The sequence below is a fragment of the Phaseolus vulgaris genome, chromosome 9 (genome assembly GCF_051622355.1).
Source record: "Phaseolus vulgaris cultivar YP4 chromosome 9, ASM5162235v1, whole genome shotgun sequence".
Classification (NCBI taxonomy): Eukaryota; Viridiplantae; Streptophyta; class Magnoliopsida; order Fabales; family Fabaceae; genus Phaseolus; species Phaseolus vulgaris.
The window spans coordinates 15,427,562-15,447,107 of record NC_143506.1 but is presented as its reverse complement, the minus strand read 5'-3'; the positions used below and the strand labels follow the sequence as shown (position 1 = coordinate 15,447,107).

Below are 19,546 nucleotides of genomic sequence, written 5' to 3'. Positions count from 1 at the left end.
GGATGACTCCTCTTTTTTACATAACTATTTATTGTTACTTACTTTCCTCAAAATTTGTTTCAATTTGTTGATACTTGAACAATTTTATTTATTTATGTGTATTAGTTATGTTTATGTATTGTTTATATTAATTTTAGTATGTTTAGTTTTTTTATATTTATTCGCATTTGTTGATGTTTATTTTTTATATATTAATATGGTTGTGTATTTTTTTTTTATTTTTTTTATTTACATTTAAATATATATATATATATATATATAATTACATAGATTGTATTTTTATACAAAATAGAGAAAAAAATGTGTCAAATAAATCAACAAAACTTAGAGTGGGATGAAAGAATTTATATAGGTTAAATGACTTAAAAAAAAACAATAAAATTATTTTAGAAGCAGAACTTAACATAATAATATCACAATAAAATTGTTTTAATAATGATTGTATTAAATAAATGCACTAGATAATATTATAATAATAATATGGAAGGAAATTTGATGATTAAAAAAATAATAACATCAATATGTTAAATTAATTACTCATTTATTTATACACGACTTTTAAAAAGGAGAATTCAAACTAAAATATTGTTTCTACAATTTTTTTTAACAACCAAACTAATTGTCTAAATATGATTAACATATGACTTATAATTATAATTAACATTATGCTTTAAAATTATGAAATAAAACTTCATAAATAATTAAAATAATATATTTCTTTCGCGTGCAATTAAACAAGAAAATAATTTTATAAAAGCATTAAACTTTTACACTTGACATTATAAGATATTTTCTGAGTGTTTATTTAAACAAAAACTTTTAAATTTTTTGAAGCTAGTCATAAAAAATATATACTTAATACAATGGAACAGAAAGTTTTGTCAAGTCTCACTCTGCCACAATTTTTTCAAGTTAAAAAAAATTAGTCTACTAAAAGTAAAAAATTTTACACGTGGCGTTACAAGAATCTTCATACGTGTTTTTTAAAACAAAAAAACCCAATTATTCACTGATATAAATTAAAATAACTTATTTATTTATTAATATATTAATAGTGGTTTATAAATAATTAATATTCTACATTTCTTTCCTGTGCGGGTTAATAAAACTAGTAGAGGTTAAAATGAAGAGTTAAAAAAACAAAAATGTTTGTTACACTTCAATAAATATTAATATTTTAATTATTTATAAAAATTTATAATTTTTTTAACTTTGAAACATTTTGTATTTGACTTGTATTTTACAAATTTTAATATTTATTGTGAGTGTAGGGTGGAGTAAGGAGTGTCAAAATATCATAATCCTAAACCCTTAAAAAAATAGAGCAATGATATATGGACAACTTGCTCCACTATACAACTCTTCATTTATGATATAAAAAAGGGTATTTTTATCATTTCATACAAAAGTTGAAATTTTAAGTAAAGAAAGAGAATTGTATACTAGAACAAGGTTGTCATTATATCATTTTTTTAAAAAATAAACCTAAAAAAGTAGGACTTGGTAGTAAAAAACAAGAAAAATGATGGTTTAACACTCATTGCTCTACTTTACATCCCACTAAATATTAATATTTTAATTATTTTTTATTTTTTTAATTTTAAAAATTATTTTAACATCTTATATTTTATTTAATATTACATTAAAGATATTTTCTTATTTTTATTTTTTTTTATTATAAATATTAATATTTTAGTGTACGTGTAAACTGAAAACTGGAGACTGGAGCGGGTGTAAAAATATAATCACCCACAAAAGAACCCTAAACCCCCTAAAGGGAAAAGGATTGTGATGACAGACCTGTGCAATGGACTGCCATTGCCAAAGCCCTGCCTGACTCATGAGAAAGGTTTCATAACAGTTATATTTAAACCTCATTTTTTTTCCAGGTTTCCTTTAATTGGAAATCTGTTGAAAGCTTTTTGGCATTATGAGATGCCACTTTTAAAGACTGTCTATCCCTGTGAGCAATAGTTACGGGGTTCTGGAGTTTTAGGTATATTCCTTTGTGGTGTTGGCACCTGATGTTTTTAGCTATGCTTTGTATCGGTTTTGCCACCATCTGTGTCCTTTGTCTTTGTTTCTTTCTTTGCAGCAGTATGTAACGTAACGTAACGAGTCTGTCCAGTGGTGTTTACCCAAAATTTCACGTATATGAGCCATGTTGTGTGCGTGTTGTTTGGGTCTAAGTTTTAGTGAAAGGGTATCTTGAAGTTCCAGTTACTTTGGCAGTTGAGCAGATATAGAAAGAAGAAAGCAGTGTGTGTGGTTTCTGGTATTGATTTGGTGGAAGAGTAATACAAAGAAAAGAAACCCCACTTTGTGTGTTCAGATACATTGCACTTGGGAACGTTCGCATTCATTGCATCCGAATCTGATTGTTTCCACTTTCAATAAAAGCCTCTCTTTGCCCAACCCAAGCCCCTCATTTCTCTTTCCCTCACTTTCTCTCTCTTTTTTTGCCCTATCTCATAGGGTTTCCATCTTCTCCCTCCTTTTCTCCCTCATGTTGCCTTTTTCTTCTACGCTATCATCGTTCAACCCTTCTTTTGTGTGGAACATACCAGATTTCACCTCCCGGGCTTGTTTGAACTGTGCCCATGTCTCAAGTCTTCAGCTTTTCAGGTAGCTTTTTGTTTGATCGCATGTTTTACCCGATTCAATTCATGGGTCTGGCTGTTGTGTTTGTGATTATTTTTCAGAGGTTGCCTTAAATGTTTCTTTTCTTTTTTGTTGGTCAAAGATTATTATTTGGGTTTTAATGCTTTGTTAGTTTCCATATACAAGGAGGGAGGAGAGAGGAGGGAGCAGATGCTTTTTCTGTTGTTTCAGCGCCGCATTTCCTTCTTCTTCTGTTGTAGGGGAAATAGAGAAGTGACTGTGAGAGTATGGTTTTCTTTTATTTATGTTTTTTTTTCTTAAATTAAGGAAGGGAAGAGTGAAGGACTTAGTTGGTATCTTATAATATTAATTTAAAATATTAAAAAATAATTTTAAAAAATAAAAAATAATTTTACTTTTTAAATAATTCATATGAATGATAAAATAAAATATTTTATTTTTACTAATAAGATGTGATAAAATAAAGAAGGGTTGAATCAGTAGTAAAAAATTAGAATCCTTTTCATATATAAATATAAATTATATAAGTATAAATATACAATATAAAAAAATTAAATAATACATAAATTTATTAAATAATTTTAAAAATATTTAATTATACTATTAATAACAATAAATAATAAAATAAAATTATAATATCAATAACATTTTTAATTTTTTTTATTAAAAATACAAGTAATTATAAATATTATATATTACAAAAATTTAATTAATTCAAATCTACATAATTTATTATTCAAATATTTTTTAATAACAATAATAAATTTATAAACTTATATTTTACATTTTTAAAATAATTTTTAAATTCTCTCTTATCACATCACTAGTAATCTCAATAAACTATATTCACTTCATTATTCATCAATTCAAACATTCTCACTCCTTAATCTTCACAAATTCATTTTTTTTCTCACTCCAAGATCTCCTCCTCAATTCAAACAAAGCATTATAAGTGATGAATCTTTGTCTTTGTTGGTAGATCTGATGAGAGATGGGAAGAGATTCGGAGTTTTTTTATTAGATAGTGAGATAATTTTAGTTTGGATTGGCCAAATGGGTTTTTTTTTAGCAGTTTTTGGTATTCCGTGAAAATAATTGGATCCTTTTTTTAATCATATAGTAGTAAGTTTCAACTTTTGAGCAGTTAATCTTGTGTACAAAGGTGAATTTTGTTGGTAATAGTCTTTGGATCTTGTTCTTGAGATCACTTGGCAGAAGGTTCAACTGTTGAGTGGTTAATCTTATTAGTTCTGCAAATATTTCGGAGTTGACCTGAGGCAGCTGCTGCCTTTAGATGCTTCACGAATATATCTGGTTTCTTTTGTATGTTCAAAACTGTCGCTCATATAACATATGCTTTCTATAGTTTTAATTGTGTGGAAATTTACGTTTCCTTGGAGTGTTTTATGCGTAATTTTGTTGCGATCTTCACCTTGGCTGTAATTTTTTTTTTCTTCAGGAAATGATGATTTTTGTCCTGGGGGTCGTATATATCCTAACCCCAAGGAACCATGTCTCTTTTTGTCTCTTGGCCGTTCAGTTGATTACTTTTCTCTTCAGAAGAGATCTCGCGTCAGTGTTTCATTTGATATCAATCGAGAATGGTTTGATGAGCAGAAGCAGGAGATATCTATTGAATCTTTGCCAGATGAATGCCTCTTTGAGATCCTTAGAAGGTTGCCTGCTGGCCAAGATAGGAGTGTCTGTGCTTCTGTATCCAAGCGCTGGCTTATGCTTTTAAGCAGTATTTGTAAGAATGAAATATGCAGCAATGGAAGTACAGGAGATTATAATGTGGGTGGTGATGATGATCAGGGATTTAGCAACGAAGGATATCTTCTATCCCGAAGCTTGGAGGGAAAGAAGGCAACAGATGTTAGACTTGCTGCCATTGCTGTTGGAACAGCCTCTCGAGGAGGTCTGGGGAAGCTTACTATTCGTGGATGCAATTCAGGTCGTGGGGTGACTAACGTAGGTCTCAAGGCCATTGCTCATGGATGCCCTTCTCTAAAGGTTTTCTCTGTGTTTGATGTTGCTACTATTGATGATGAAGGCCTAATTGAGATTGCTAGCGGGTGTCGTAAGTTAGAGAAGCTTGACCTTTGCAAGTGTCCCAATATTTCTGACAAGACTTTAATTGCAGTCTCGAAGAAGTGTCCAAATCTGGGTGAGTTGTCAATTGAGTCATGTCCCAACATTGGTAACATAGGTCTACAAGCTATTGGGAAGTTGGGTCCCAATCTAAGGTCTATATCGATCAAGGGTTGCTCCGGAGTTGGTGATCAGGGAGTTTGTGGCCTTTTGACTTCAACTTCTTATGTTCTATCAAAGATGAAGCTTGAGTCGTTGATGGTGTCTGATCTCTCTCTAGCAACGATTGGGCATTATGGCTTTCAAGTTACCGATCTTGTCCTAAGTTGCCTCCCAAATGTCAGCGAGAAAGGGTTCTGGGTTATGGGTAATAGCCGTGGACTGCAGAAACTGAATTCAATCACAATCGAAGGCTGCCAAGGATTGACAGACACAGGGATCGAAGCTATTGGAAAGGGTTGTCCAAATGTGAAAAACTTCCAGCTTCGTAAGTGTGCATTTCTGTCAGACAAGGGGTTGGTTTCATTTACCAGGGCTTCTCTATCAATTGAGAGCCTACAATTGCAAGAATGCCACAGAATTACCCAAATTGGGCTTTTTGGCGTCTTTTTTCACTGTGCTGCCAAACTGAAGGTTCTTACTCTGATTAGCTGCTATGGGATCAAAGATCTGAACGCTGATTTGCCAGCAATGTCTCCTTGTGAATCATTTTGGTCTTTAACAATCCGTGACTGCCCTGGATTTGGCGATGCTAATCTTGCTTTACTTGGAAAACTGTGTCCTCAGCTTAGGCATGTTGAATTGAGTGGACTTCAGAGAGTAACAGACGCAGGGTTTCTTCCACTGCTGGAGTGTTCTGAAACTGGTCTGACAACAGTTAATCTAAGGGGATGTATAAATGTGACGGACAAAGTAGTTTTGCCTATTGTGAATTCACATGGATGTACTCGTCAGGTGCTATGCCTTGATGGTTGTACAAGAGTCACCGATGCTAGCACGATGGCAATTGCAGGCAATTGTCCGATGCTGTCTGATCTTGATGTTTCCAAGTGTGCAATCACTGATACCGGTATTGCAGCTCTTGCAGCTTGGAGATACTTTCTTTGGCAGGATGTATATCGGTTTCAGACAAGAGCATGCCTGCATTGAAAAAACTGGGTCAATCCCACTACTCGGTTCTCCTTTTCCAGAGATACAGTTATATTTCAACCTCATTTTTTTTCCAGGTTTCCTTTAATTGGAAATCTGTTGAAAGCTTTTTGGCATTCATTCCATGGATGAGAGCACGTGATGTTTTTAGCCATGCTTTGTATCAGTTTTGCCACCATGTCTGTCCTTTATCTTTGTTTCTTAACTTGATAATAAAGATTTATGTACATAAATATGTTTGAGTATGTCCTTTATCTTTGTTTCTTAGTATCATAATAAAGATTTATATACATAAATATGTTTCAGCAGAAATATATTTTTCATGATTGGTTCAAAATGATTTTTTCCTTATTTTTATAATCATACTAAAATTTATACTACAAGTTTAAGTTTTTAAAAAATTAATGTTTCTCATTTTTTTAAATTGTGTTAGGATTATCAAAAATCCAACAAATGTTTTTTGAATTGAACATTTCACCGATACGTGTTGTACGAGTGTCGCCTGATACATGTGTCCGTACACATAATTTTAGAGGAGTGTCTGAACCTTATAACCCTTTTTTTTTTCTTTATTTCATATGGAAAATTTTATGATAAATTGGTATGTTTAATGCAGATTTATACCTTACCTGTTTCTACAATTATTTAATTTATGATTTGTACCTATAAATGAGATTTCTCTTTATAACAGTTTTTAGTGTACACCAATCAATCGTTGCATCTTTTCGCCAATCAAAACTCTCTATATATATAGGCCATAACACACTGCATACACCATTGCACCACTACACACTGCATACATCATCAACCTTCTTTGAGAAATGACGCAACCTGAAGTATGGGGTTCCATGCTCGTGTTTGGTATCATTGTAGCCATTATGCTGATTGGTCCACTTCTCATGGGTAATCCTTCACCACCAGGAATTCCCTTGCTTATTTGTTTTCCAGTGGTTCTTATAATCATTTTCATCTATATGGTAATCTTCAACAACTGAGTAGTACTACTACATTTGCTTATGTTGTTTCCGTTATGCTTTGGTGAATAATATTATTATTTAGGTCTTGAGTGTGTTATATTAGAATGGTTGCGAAACCAATATATGTTTTATATTTTGTGTGCTCCATTGGGAGATTAATATACATTGAAGGCATTTGTTGTGTAGCACTGATCAGTGCATATATAAATACATATATAGTCACTTTTCTATCTATTTATTTTGTGTTGTAAATAAGTGCTTTCCTTTGTTAATTTACTATAAATCTGTTCTTCATGTCTCTAGTATAGTGTTGAACTAACTGAACCATTTATCTAAATGCGTGAAAAAAAGAGGGTTATGGAAATTGAGAAAATTATGAGTAGGAAAAAACAAGAACGAAAGTTGGTCTTCTGCATTTTAAAGACACCCCAAACCAAAATTTCATATTCCACTTACATTCTTTTATTACACAAAAAATAAATGTTAATTTAAAAATAATGAAAGTAAAACATCTTTTGATTTCATACGTAATTGTTAGTATAATAAATTGAAGAACACATGTAATTATGTAATTAATCAAATATTCAATAATACATATAGTACTCTTTCTGTATGGATCACAATTAGATCGGATGTAAAATTTTAATTTTAAAAATTAGGTTTTATTCTTTATTCTTTTGTATCAACAAAAACTAATTTCAAACTAAAAATTACATCAACTTATCCTCAGTACTGTAAGTAGAGTAAATAATCATCATTTTATCTATCTATATATATATATATATATGTATACTAATGACATTTTTTCCTAAAAACAGATAATTTATAAAATGGAATATTTAAATGAACGAGAACAAAATGGAATATTACTTTTTATTGTGGATACCTTTACTTGAAAATTATCCATATAACTTTTACTATTTACAAAATTCATAAAAGAGAAGTCAAGAAACCATATATTTAAATATATGGTTTATTTGTTTTTAAATAAATTTTGCTAATCAGATAGTGAATTTGTTTTTGCCCACTATTATCTACATATATTAAATTTTATTTGATTAATTTAGGCCCAATTTGAGAAGATTATTATGAATAAGGAAGCTAATTTTTCAATCTAATGATTAAAAAGAACATTTAATAATTAATTTTAACGATTAAAATAAGTAGGTAGTAAATTCTGATTGAAATAGCAATTAATTGATGGGTGTCACAAATTTGAAACTGAAAAAGGAACAAATTAATTTGTTTATAAAAAAGGATATTTAGTTACCAATTTGAAAGAATAAAATAAGTTTATTGTAAATTATGATTGAAATAACTATTGATTAATATTTGTCAAAAAAATTGTGACCAAAACAACAAAAAAATAATAAACTAACAAAATTTAAAATTTAACAGTGGATCACCAATTGTATTTTTTTTATTTCCTCTGTGAAGTTATATTTTTTAATAAGTCATCTTAAGTTATCTTGAATGAAACTATTAATTCTGTCATAACTAATTCCTTTTTTAATTTTATTCTAGTGATTAATTTTAATAAAGATATTGATTTTGTTATTATGTAAGAGAAAACAGGTGTTTATTATTAAATGGTAATGGTCATTTCTCTGATGAAAATTTCACTGGCAAAAATGCAAGAAAATAATGTGACCCAGGTAAAAACAGAAATATATTGAATGTAGAAAATTATTTTTTTAATGTGAATTTTCTATCCCAACAACCTTCTACGTGCATAACCATCTTTTACTCCTATGAAAAATTACAAATAGGCGCACACTTTATCAGCATATAGCATATGATTGATAAATTAATAATTTATTAAACTTATGTAAATGAATTATTTTATACATAATAGATATACTAAAATATTTAACGCAACTGTTTGATTTGAATTTAAATTTGAATTTTCTAATTAATTTAAAACAATTTATATATAATAATATTTATTTGTACTAATTTTTTAGTAACATTATTTTCAAAGATTAAAATTTTTTTTATCATTGTAATGTAATTATAACTGAATTTGGTTTTTATTTTTAATTCAAAACTTTATACCTCCTCTTTAGTTGTAATAAAAGAATTATTAAATTGAATCTTTACAAGTATTTTTTTTATATAATAAATAATTTTTTAGTGTTGAGTATTATAATAATATAACATTTATATCAATAATTTTTTTAATACAAATATTTTAAAAGGTAAAAATATATTTAATTTTATCTTTAAATTTTCAATCAAGTTTATCAATAACTATTTTTTTTATTAAAAAAACTAATTACTAGTTTTAATAGAATTTTCTTTTTAAGTACTTATTTTTATATCAAACCAAACAAAAGTTGAAAACTCATTGCTAAATATTTAAAAGATAAATACTATTGCAAATATTAACTAACATCCCTGTATCAAGCGATAATAAAAAGATAAATTTGAAATAAAATCTTTATACATTATTAATATTATATTGCGAATTTTGTGTATCATTGGCCAAAAAAGCTGACCCAATATGCAAACGCAAGAAGCAGTTGGAGAAGGAAGCTTTTGGCATTGTAAACAACTCTCATTCTCAAGCAAACTATTCCCATAGTCACGAGGTGGTTGTTGAGAATTTTCTTTTCCCAAACAAAGACAAGGGAACAACTAATTTGGATATTTTTAAAAAATATAGGATCAAATTAATTTATTTAAAAATCAGGGTACTAAATTGAATATTGACTCTAAATGTAGGAACGATATTACTAAATGATTTATAATTTGGTATTTAATTAGTTACCAAGGTTTTAACTGCAATGATATTATTAAATAGTTTATAATTTGATATCTAATTAGCTACCAAAGTTTTAACTACCAATTATTTAGATTCTAAATTTGATAGCAAAAACATTAGTAACTAATTAGATACTGATTTAGAAACCATTTAATAATAATAGAAACTGGTGTAGAAACAAAAAGTTTTTTTAGTGTCTAAAATAGTCTCTAATTTAGTATAGCAATCAATTATTGTTGGTCTCTAAAATTGGTTTCTATTTCATGATTTTCTTGTAATGACCTATGTATCCACATTTTTTATTTTTATCATTACAACACATGTGACACTATTAATCAATAAACAAAAAATTCATCATCAATTTAATCAACATTAATCATGAAAAATATTATATACAAAAGACAAGAATATAATAAAATATGTTTCTCTTTTCTTTGCCTTGGATCCGCACAGAGACTTAGTCAAATTGTTCTTATCCTTTACCACCACCGTCAACTACTTCCTCTCCATATCCTCCGTCGCCCTTATTCTTAATCTTCCAAATCAAATCCCAAAACGAACCTTTTTTTTTCTATTCACAAACAAAACTACAAATCTTTCCCCCACACTCTCCTGGGGATATAGAAGCGCATGAAACTTTTTTTTGAGATGCAACACGCACTGAATCCAGATTACACACCGCTCTTAACAATGTTCCTTCGCATTGGAACCTTAAGTTTGGGGTAAGCACGACAATGGTAGGAACACGCACGGAAAATAGTGTCTTGGGGTTCAGTGTTTTCCTCTTTCTACGTTCTTCCTCTTTCTATATTCTTCTAACTGAGTTTCTCCCTGTTTGAAGATTGGAAGTAACTTTTTCGTAAAACATGAGGAAATAATAATATATTTTAGTTAATGTTCTGTACGATTTTATTTAAATCCGAAAACGTCTTACGATCAAGGACTTTCATCACTTACTCTTTGTGTTTCACAAATTGAAATGCACATAAAAAGAATTATCAATTGTTGTGATGGTGTCACCCACAACTCCTTTTGTTAAGTCTTCCCCTCCATCTAGTCACAAACTTCAATTACAATTTCATAAGACAGAGCTTAAATTAGGGTTCCACAAAGATTAATCAAAACATAGAAAGAGAAAGAGAAGTGAGAATGAAAATATGTTTTACATGAAAAAGTAAAGGAAAGAAAATGGGAAGTATGATACAGAAAAAAGTGGAAAGTAGAGTGGGTATATGGGTTCATGCGTAATAAAGATATTCAAATTCAATAGAATTAAAGACTGCTTCTTAAATCAATTTGAAAATTATTCTTACATACATTTTTCATAAAATATTTCACAGGGCCTTGGTGTATTCTGGGAGATTTTAATGTTGTGTTCTCGGCGGATGACTGTAAAGGGGGAGTGGCTCCTAATCAGGTTTCTTGTAATGAATTCCTGGATTGGATTAATACTAATGATCTTTCTTGTATGCCTTTTACTGGATCTTGTTATACTTGGTGTAACGGAAGGAGAGGGTTGCATAGAATTCACAGAAGACTGGATAGGGCTTTATGTAATGGAGTGTGTCTGGATGAATGGGATTCTTGTACTTATCAAGTTCTTGTTAAAAATTGTTCTGATCATTCCCCTATTCTTGCTAGTCTTGTTAGTAATTCTTTGCGGAAGGTTAGCAATTTTCGTTTCTTTTCTATGTGGCTTCAGGACACTTCGTGTATGAAGCTTATTCATGATTCTTGGGCTAATAAGGTTGTTGGTTGTCCTATGTTTATCTTGCAACATAAGTTAAAAAGGTTGAAACTTGAGCTCCGGGACTGGAATAAAAATTCTTTTGGTAATGTTCACAATGCAGTTCTTCTTAAGCAGGGTATCCTCCTTGGTATTCAAAAAAACTTAGAGACTGCTAGTTTGTCTGATAGTGATGGGCTTCTTTGTCAAGAAAAGATTGCTAAGGAGGAGCTTGATCATGCTCTTCACTGTCAATATTTGTTTTGGAAAGAAAGGGCTAAGATGTTATGGTTCAAGGATGGAGATCGAAATACAGCTTTTTTCTATGCTGTGGTCAAAAGGAGAAATAATTCTAGTGGGATTCATCGTCTACGGATTGATAATGAGGTTACGGAGGATCCTAAAATCATTGAGGATCATATTTTGGACTTTTATAAAAATCTTTATGGTGAGTCTATTTCTAATGTTCTGAATGCTGATAATATGGAAGATTTTATTGGTACTTATATTCCTCCGATGGTTTCCTCTGAGGAAAATATGATGTTGATTAAATGTCCTCATTTTTCTGAAATCAAGAATGCGGTTTTTCATCTTAACGGTAATAGTGCTCCTGGTCCTGATGGTTTTGGTGGTGTTTTCTATCATTCTTGCTGGGAAATTATTGGGACAGATGTTTCTAATGCTGTTCAACAATTTTTTAAACAAAATTGGGTTCTCCCTGGAATGAACAGTAATGTGGTATCTCTTATTCCTAAGATTCAGGGTGCTGATTCCATTAAAGATTACAGGCCAATTGTTGTTGCTAATTTCAAATTTAAAATTATTTCCAAGATACTGGCGGATAGGCTTGCTCTTGTGGCTGCTAGAATCATTTCTCCTAATCAATATGGGTTTGTGCAGGGTAGACAGATTCAGGATTGCATTGGTATTGCTTCTGAGGCTATTAATATGCTTTCTAAAAAGGTTAGAGGAGGTAATGTGGCTTACAAAGTTGATATTCATAAAGCTTTTGACACTCTGAGTTGGAAGTTCTTATTATTAGTTTTGAAACGCTTTGGTTTTCACCCCTCGTTTGTCAGTTGGATTAGTACAATTCTCCGTTCAGCTATGCTTTCTATCAGAATAAGTGGTAGTTTGGTGGGTTTTTTTCCCTGCAGTCGAGGTGTAAGACAAGGTGATCCATTGTCTCCTTTACTTTTTTGTCTTGCAGAGGACGTTCTTAGTAGAGGTATTTCTAAGCTTGTGAATGATAAGAAGATTTTAAATATGGCTAGTCCGAAAGGTTATCTCACTCCCTCTCATATTTTGTATGCTGATGACATTTTTATTTTCTGTAGGGGGGATATTAAGTCTCTTTGAAATTTGAGTACTTTTCTTAAAACATATGGTGATTTTTCTGGTCAATATATTAATAACTCTAAAAGTAGTTTCTTCACCATGGATAATTCTCCAAGATTTGTCACCAAAATTCAAAATATTCTTTCTTGTAGTCATGGTTGTTTGCCTTTCAATTATTTAGGAGTGCCTATCTTTGTTGGTGCTCCAAAGTGTCGATTTCTTCAACCTTTGGCTGATAAAGTCAAATTGAAGCTAGCATCTTGGAAAGGTAAATCTCTTAGCATGATGGGTCGGATCCAGCTGGTCAATACAGTGATTACTGGATTTCTAGCTTATAGTTTTAATATGTATAAATGGCCAGTTTCTCTTATTAAGCAAGTTGAGCAGTGGTGCCGGAATTTTATTTGGACTGGTGATATTATGAAAAAAGGTATCGCTACTGTTAATTGGGCGAAAATTTGTTCACCTCTTGAGGATGGAGGCTTGAATATTATTAATCTTCATCATGAAAATAATTCATATCTTCTTAAGCTTGCTTGGAACTTCGCTTATAGCAACAAACCTTGGTCTTTACTCTTGAAAGCCAGAGTTCTTAAATCAAAATACGAGTTTAGAATGGTTTATAGATCCTCCTCTCTTTGGCTTGGAATTAAACAATTTTATTCTATCATACTTGATTATACTTCTTGGACTGTTGGTACAGGTTCTTTTATTAATTTCTGGAATGATAAATGGTGTTCTACTACTTCTTTAGCAAATATTGCAGGGTTATCTGATGGGGCTAACATTCCGGATACAGTCTCTCAATTTTGGTCAGGTTATGATTGGAATATTCCCTTATCTTTACAGCAGATGCCGCATTTTTTTAATCATATCATGGTTAGAGAGGAACAAGATATTCCTAATTGGATTCTAGATGAGTCTGGTCGTTTCACTCTTAAATCGGCTATGACTTTTTTCTTGGAACCAGGAGTTCCAGGTGGTTGGGGTAAGTTCATTTGGTCTTCATCTATTCCGCCTTCCAAAACTTTAGTACTCTGAAAAAATTTTCATGGGAGACTTCCTACAGATCTGCATATTCAGAATAAGGGTTTGCATATATGTTCTATGTGTACGCTTTGTGAAAAGCATGAAGAATCTATTCAACATCTATTTTTTGAATGTTCTAATGCATTACATATTTGGAGTTTGGTTCGACAAATTTTTCTTACTTCTCATTTCTCTAATAAGGATGATCTTCTTTCTTTTATTAAGAGTGATGGTAGTCCTTTGGTTAAATTGATTAAACTTGCTGTGACAACCTTTTCTATATGGATGATATGGCGTATGAGGAATTATGCTAGATTTCAGGATAAGATTGAGGTTTCTAAGGCTATTTCGGTAATTAAAGATTTAACTCGTCTAGTGGGAAATTCGTCTAAAGCTTCAATGAAGAATGATATGTTGGATTTCAACGTGATTAAGTTTTTTGGTATTAAGACTCGTAGTGGGAAAGTTCTTCATCCTCTTCCAGTTAGATGGGAATTTCCTTCACCAGGCTGGGTTAAAATTAACACTGATGGGGCTGCTAGGGGTATCCTGGTCTTGCTACTTGTGGAGGTATTTTTCGTGGGAGTATGGGAGAATTTATTGGTGCTTTTTCAGGGTTTCTTGAAGTTCAAACTGCTTTGGTTGCTGAGTTTTATGGAGTTATACATGCTATGGAGGATGCTCAAAAGATGGGACTTACTAATGTTTAGCTTGAATGTGATTCTGTCTTGGTTTGTGCTGCGTTTACTGCTAGGACTACTGTTCCGTGGATGCTTCGTAATCGATGGAATACTTGTCTTAATTTCTGTAGGACAATCAGGTTTAGGGTTACTCATATTTTTCGTGAGGGAAATGCATGTGCTGATAAGTTGGCTAATTTAGGGTTCATTCAAGACAATCATTTCATTGGTATAATAGACTTCCATCTAGTCTGTTCTTAGAATTCTTTATGAATAAGTATAGTCTACCTATGTATCGTTTTTGTTAACATGTGGGTTTTGGTCTAGTCCCCCCATATTTTTGTATTTTCTTTCTTTTTCCTTTTATTAATAATACTTTTTTCATGTGATGGCAGATGATTGTTGTTACTTGAGATGTCAGCCTAGCTGAGATGTCAAGTTGCATAGTGATGCCTAACATGAAAATTTTCATTAAAAAAAAAAAAAAAACCCTTTAATATTATGTTTTTTTTATATAATTTTGGAGTAGATATATTATTTTTTACACATTATAATCAATCAATTAATTAGCGCAATATATAGGTAGGTGAGAGGACTTAGAATGCTTGGATAAAAAAAAGACTAATTCAAGAAACCAAAGAAAGAAAAAAAAAACATGAGTTGATCCATATTTTCCAAACACCTAAGAGTGTGATTATGGCTCAGGCATTTGGAAAAGCCATAGCAAAACCTTGTTCTACTTCCTCTTCTTCTTCATCCACCATTCCAATCCCAAATCTCTTTCTCATAACCTCCATAACCTCAATCCTTCAAACCCTAAATCCCCAAATTCCAGATTTCTCACCTCTCACAAAATTCTCTCCTCACCTCACCCCAGACATTGTCGTTCAGGTGATCAAGAACCAAAAGAACCCACACCACGCCCTTCACTTCTTCAACTGGGCCTCCAATCCCATCCCCAACCCTAAAAACTACTCCCACACCCCCTTCTGCTACGCCGCCATCACCGATCTCTTGCTCTCCCACTCCCTCTTCTCCACCGCCTACTCCCTCCTGCGCCACTCCAACAAACTCTCCGACTTCCTCATCTGCAGATTCATCAACGCTCTCGGCCACTGCGGCGATATCAGGGGCGCCATTCACTGGTTCCACAAAGCCAAAAACTTGGGAACAGGACGCCGCGTCTTCTCGTGCAATGCCATCTTGGGCGTGCTCGTCAGGGCCAACCGTATTAATTTTGCCAAGGCCATCTACGATCAGGTCCTCGCAGAAGCTGTGGTGGAACCTGATGTTTACACTCACACCACTATGATTCGTGGGTTTTGCAAAGTGGGGATGGTCGCGAGTGCGCGCAAGGTGTTCGACGAAATGCGCTGCGAACCCAACATGGTTACTTACAACACGTTGATTCACGGGTTTTGTAAGAGGGGTGACATGGAGGGTGCCAGGTGGGTTTTTGACAGAATGGTGGAGAGTAAGAGTTGTGAGCCGGATGTGGTGAGTTTCACCACTTTGATTTATGGGTATTCGAAGAGAGGTGAGTTCAAAAAGGCGGTGGAGTGTCTGAAGGAGATGATGGAACGAGGGTGTTCTCCGAATGTTGTGACCTACAATGCGTTGGTTGAAGGTCTTTGTTTGAGCGGAGAAGTGGATGAGGCAAAGAAGATGATGAGTAGGATGCGGTTGAATGGTTTGAAGGACAATGTCGCCACAAACACTAGCTTGTTGAAGGGGTTGTGTATCGTGGGAAAGTCTGATGAAGCTTTTAAGCATTTGAGGGAAATGGTTAGTCGGGGGATGAAGCCGGATGTGAAAGCATATGGGGTTGTTGTGAATGAGTATTGCAAGATTGGAAAGCCAAGAGAAGCAGTCTCACTTCTGAGAGAAATGGTGACGAGGGGTGTTAAGCCAAGTGTGTCAAGCTTCAATGCTGTGTTTAGAGTTCTTGTGGATGAGGGGAAGATTGATGAAGGGGTTCTTCTTTTGAAGCAGATGAGTCAGATGCGATGCTCCCCCAACTTCTTGTCATATTGCATATTGATATGTGGCCTCTGTAAAGTGAAGGGTAGGATGCAGGCAGTTGAAGAGCTTGTTTCGGACATGCTTCAGAATGGACATAACCTGGATGCCACTATGTATAGCTGCTTACTTGAGGGATATTGTGAAGACGGGGACGAAGAAATGGCACTAAAGACATTTTATGACCTTATGAACAAGAATTTTGTAATCAAACAAGACATTTTCTGCACTTTTGTGAAGGTGTTGTGTGCAAAGGGCAAATTGAAAGAGGGGGAGACAGTGTTTGAGGGGATGCTTGTTCAGGGGATTCCAGTTAAGTGGGAAAGCTGAGGCTAATGCAACAGGGGAACATTAACGTAATTTTCAGACAATGGAATTCTTGCAGAGCTACAGTGGAGGAGGGTGTTAGCTTAATCCAGCTCTTGAAGTTCAATGTTCATTCTTTATGGTGTTTGGGTTTATTTTAATAACTCGTTTACGGTCAAATCTGTGATGGTTGGTGGCATGGTTAGTCACTGGGTTTGGATAAAAAGAAAAATTGAATCACTGATTGAGTGATTCAACCAGATAGGTCAATAATCAAAATATTTAAGACCACTTGACAGTATAATAGATTGTTCAAAAATTATTGTTTGATAACTAAGTTTTTCAAACTAACACGTAATAATTTCATTTTAATAATAAAATATTATATTTAAGTAAGATAACAAACATATAAATAAAAATATTATTTAAAATTTAAATTAGTAGCATGGTGATGGAATGAAATAAATTGCTTGTTAAAATATTAAATTCTAGATTTCTTTTAAGTAACACATGTCTTATATTTACTTCCATATTATAAATTATTATACAACTTTAAAAAGATACTCAGTTTCAATTTTCTCACATATACAATCTCAATATTTAATCATCTTATTTTCTTTTGACAGAACTTTCAGGAAATAATAATGAAAGATTTCATACATCTCAAAATAACCATGGTTAATCAAATACATCTTTTGAGAATCCACCTTAGAAATTTGGTGAAGAATAGAGTAAATTTGTCCAATTATAACTTATTTTATAGTAAGTCTCTCGTTTACCTTTTATTTTAAGTTGGTTTTGGAAAAAAATTATAATTCTTAAAGTTAGGGTGTTTGCATGTGACTCTATATATTTAAATTGTTGATTATAAATTTTTATTTACATATTTATATTTATGTTTTGACAGTACTAAGATAAATGATATAGATACGAAGATAATTTGGTCATGTTTGAAATTGAGTGATAAATACACGTGGTCTGTTTTTTCTGTTTTTTTTATTTTTATTTTGCTTTTGTTTTCTCTTCGTTTTTTTCTCATTTTCGTTTATACGTTTTCGTTAATGTCATAGAATCCCATAAACCAAAGCAATTATATATTGAAATAACGTTTTGGATACCATGTCATTATTTTAACGAGAAAAACCAAAATCGTAATTAGAAGCATAATTTCTTCATTTTAAAGTCGTATTTTCATATATAACTAACATTAAAAAATTTACCTATTTTAGTGATTTAAAAAAAAAAATTACACCAAAAATAAATCGTTCTCAAACTGGCATGTTATTAAATATAACGAGTTAGATTGTAATTATTATTGTTATATATAGTCTTGATCGTTTATTTATTAAGCGTTTTTGTGTCTCCAATGCATCGTGCATAAATGCATATCCATGGATAACAATGGGAATAACTCCCCCGAGTCATTTGACAGTCCACTTATTGGTAACTATATCGAACCAGACCCCACACTGGTTTATAGATTCAATGATCCCCAACAACGAAATGTTCTTGTTGTTGTTGAACAAGGTAATGATCTTACCATAGGAGGAGGGGTTCCTAACTTGGAAAATGGGGATTGGTCGACGAGGAAGCGTAAAGTTCCCTTTGTGGATCCAATGATTGAAGATCATCCCATGCAGGGCAATAATAATTTTCTTAATGGAGTGAATATGAGTGCATGCATAAATCTAAACAAACTTCGATTTTGGCCTCATGCACTAAAGCCAATGTTCTTCAGTTGTTGTCAAGTTCTTACACAATTGATTTAAACCAATGATAATTAAGTATTGAATCATGTCACATTTCAGGTTTAAGTTTTTGCCACCATACTTTTTTCCCTTATTCATTTTCTTCAAATTTAAAATATATCGCAGGTTCTAATTGTGTGAGGTTTGAGATTCATGGCGAGATCGGGGTGATTAGCCATGCAATAGTCCACTGTCAGAATTTCACATCGGATGCCTTTCATGTGAAGCCTATCGCAAAATTGAGTACGTTCTAAAACTTCCAACCAAGTGTAGTTTTTTGCATGGATTAAACTTCCAACCAAGTGTAGTTTTTTTGCATGGATTAAACTTCCAACAAAGTTTAATTTCATTGTTATTTTATGTTTTAGTGTATGCTTCTTAATCTTCTACTGTTGTTTGCATTTATTAATCATCATTTCGTTTTGGGTGTGGGAGATTACATATCAGTTTTTGCCACAGTAGCACAACAGAAATTAAGAGTAACCTGGTAGAATACTGTGCACAGAAGAATAAATTAGGGTACATTGCTCTGGAAGATCCGTTGTTTGCTTATTATGAAACCCTATTCACTGTCATGGAAATGGTTGGTGTTTTCATTGACGAAGACGAGAACACAATTCCATGTTGGTCTTCATCCTTTGGTTCTCACTTTTTCTCTTGAACCAGTTATGTCATTCTTCAAAAGCTGAGTTTGAATCGTTACGTTTGTACAGAAAATGACGGGGAGGAAGTGCCCGAGCCCGAGCCCGAGCCCGATGAAAAGCCCGAATCCGAACCTGAGAATAAAAGGGCTTTAGATTTTAAACCCAATCGCCAATTTCAGGTTATACATTTTTTGTTTTTCTATAAAAGCGTTGCACTTTGATGCTTGTAATAAAGGGGGTAGGTGTTTCAATATATTTGAATAAGTGATTTTATGTTTGGGGCACAGATACAGAGAATGAAAACAATGACATTGAATGATTTGAGGGTTGTGTTCCATTTAACCATTAAGGATGCAGCAGCAGAAATAAGCATATCAATCTCTGGTATAAAGACAATTTGCCGCAGAGAAAGAATATGTTACTGGCTCCAAAGAAAGGTAGAGTGCATCCACT

The 19,546-nt window shown here is 32.5% G+C and overlaps 1 protein-coding gene and 2 pseudogenes across 2 annotated transcripts; all 3 read left to right on the top strand.

Moving 5' to 3' along the window:
• The first annotated feature begins 2,484 nt into the window (after positions 1-2,484).
• On the top strand, positions 2,485-6,511 carry LOC137822236 (EIN3-binding F-box protein 1 pseudogene; annotated as a pseudogene). Its single transcript, XR_016515761.1, has 3 exons — positions 2,485-2,625; positions 4,082-6,041; positions 6,479-6,511. The product of XR_016515761.1 is annotated as an EIN3-binding F-box protein 1 pseudogene (transcript).
• Positions 6,512-6,603: 92 nt separating this feature from the next.
• Positions 6,604-6,857, top strand: LOC150025188 (uncharacterized). Its single transcript, XM_090295658.1, has one exon. It carries the CDS (start codon positions 6,684-6,686, stop codon positions 6,855-6,857), a length of 174 nt encoding a protein of 57 aa, XP_090151784.1. The 5' UTR covers positions 6,604-6,683.
• An 8,151-nt stretch (positions 6,858-15,008) lies between these two features.
• Positions 15,009-16,991, top strand: LOC137822499 (uncharacterized; annotated as a pseudogene).
• The last annotated feature ends 2,555 nt before the right edge of the window (positions 16,992-19,546 follow it).

Coding starts and splice junctions, on each gene's coding strand:
- LOC150025188 (XM_090295658.1), top strand. CDS start 6,684: ATGACGCAACCTGAAGTATGGGGTTCCATGCTCGTGTTTGGTATCATT.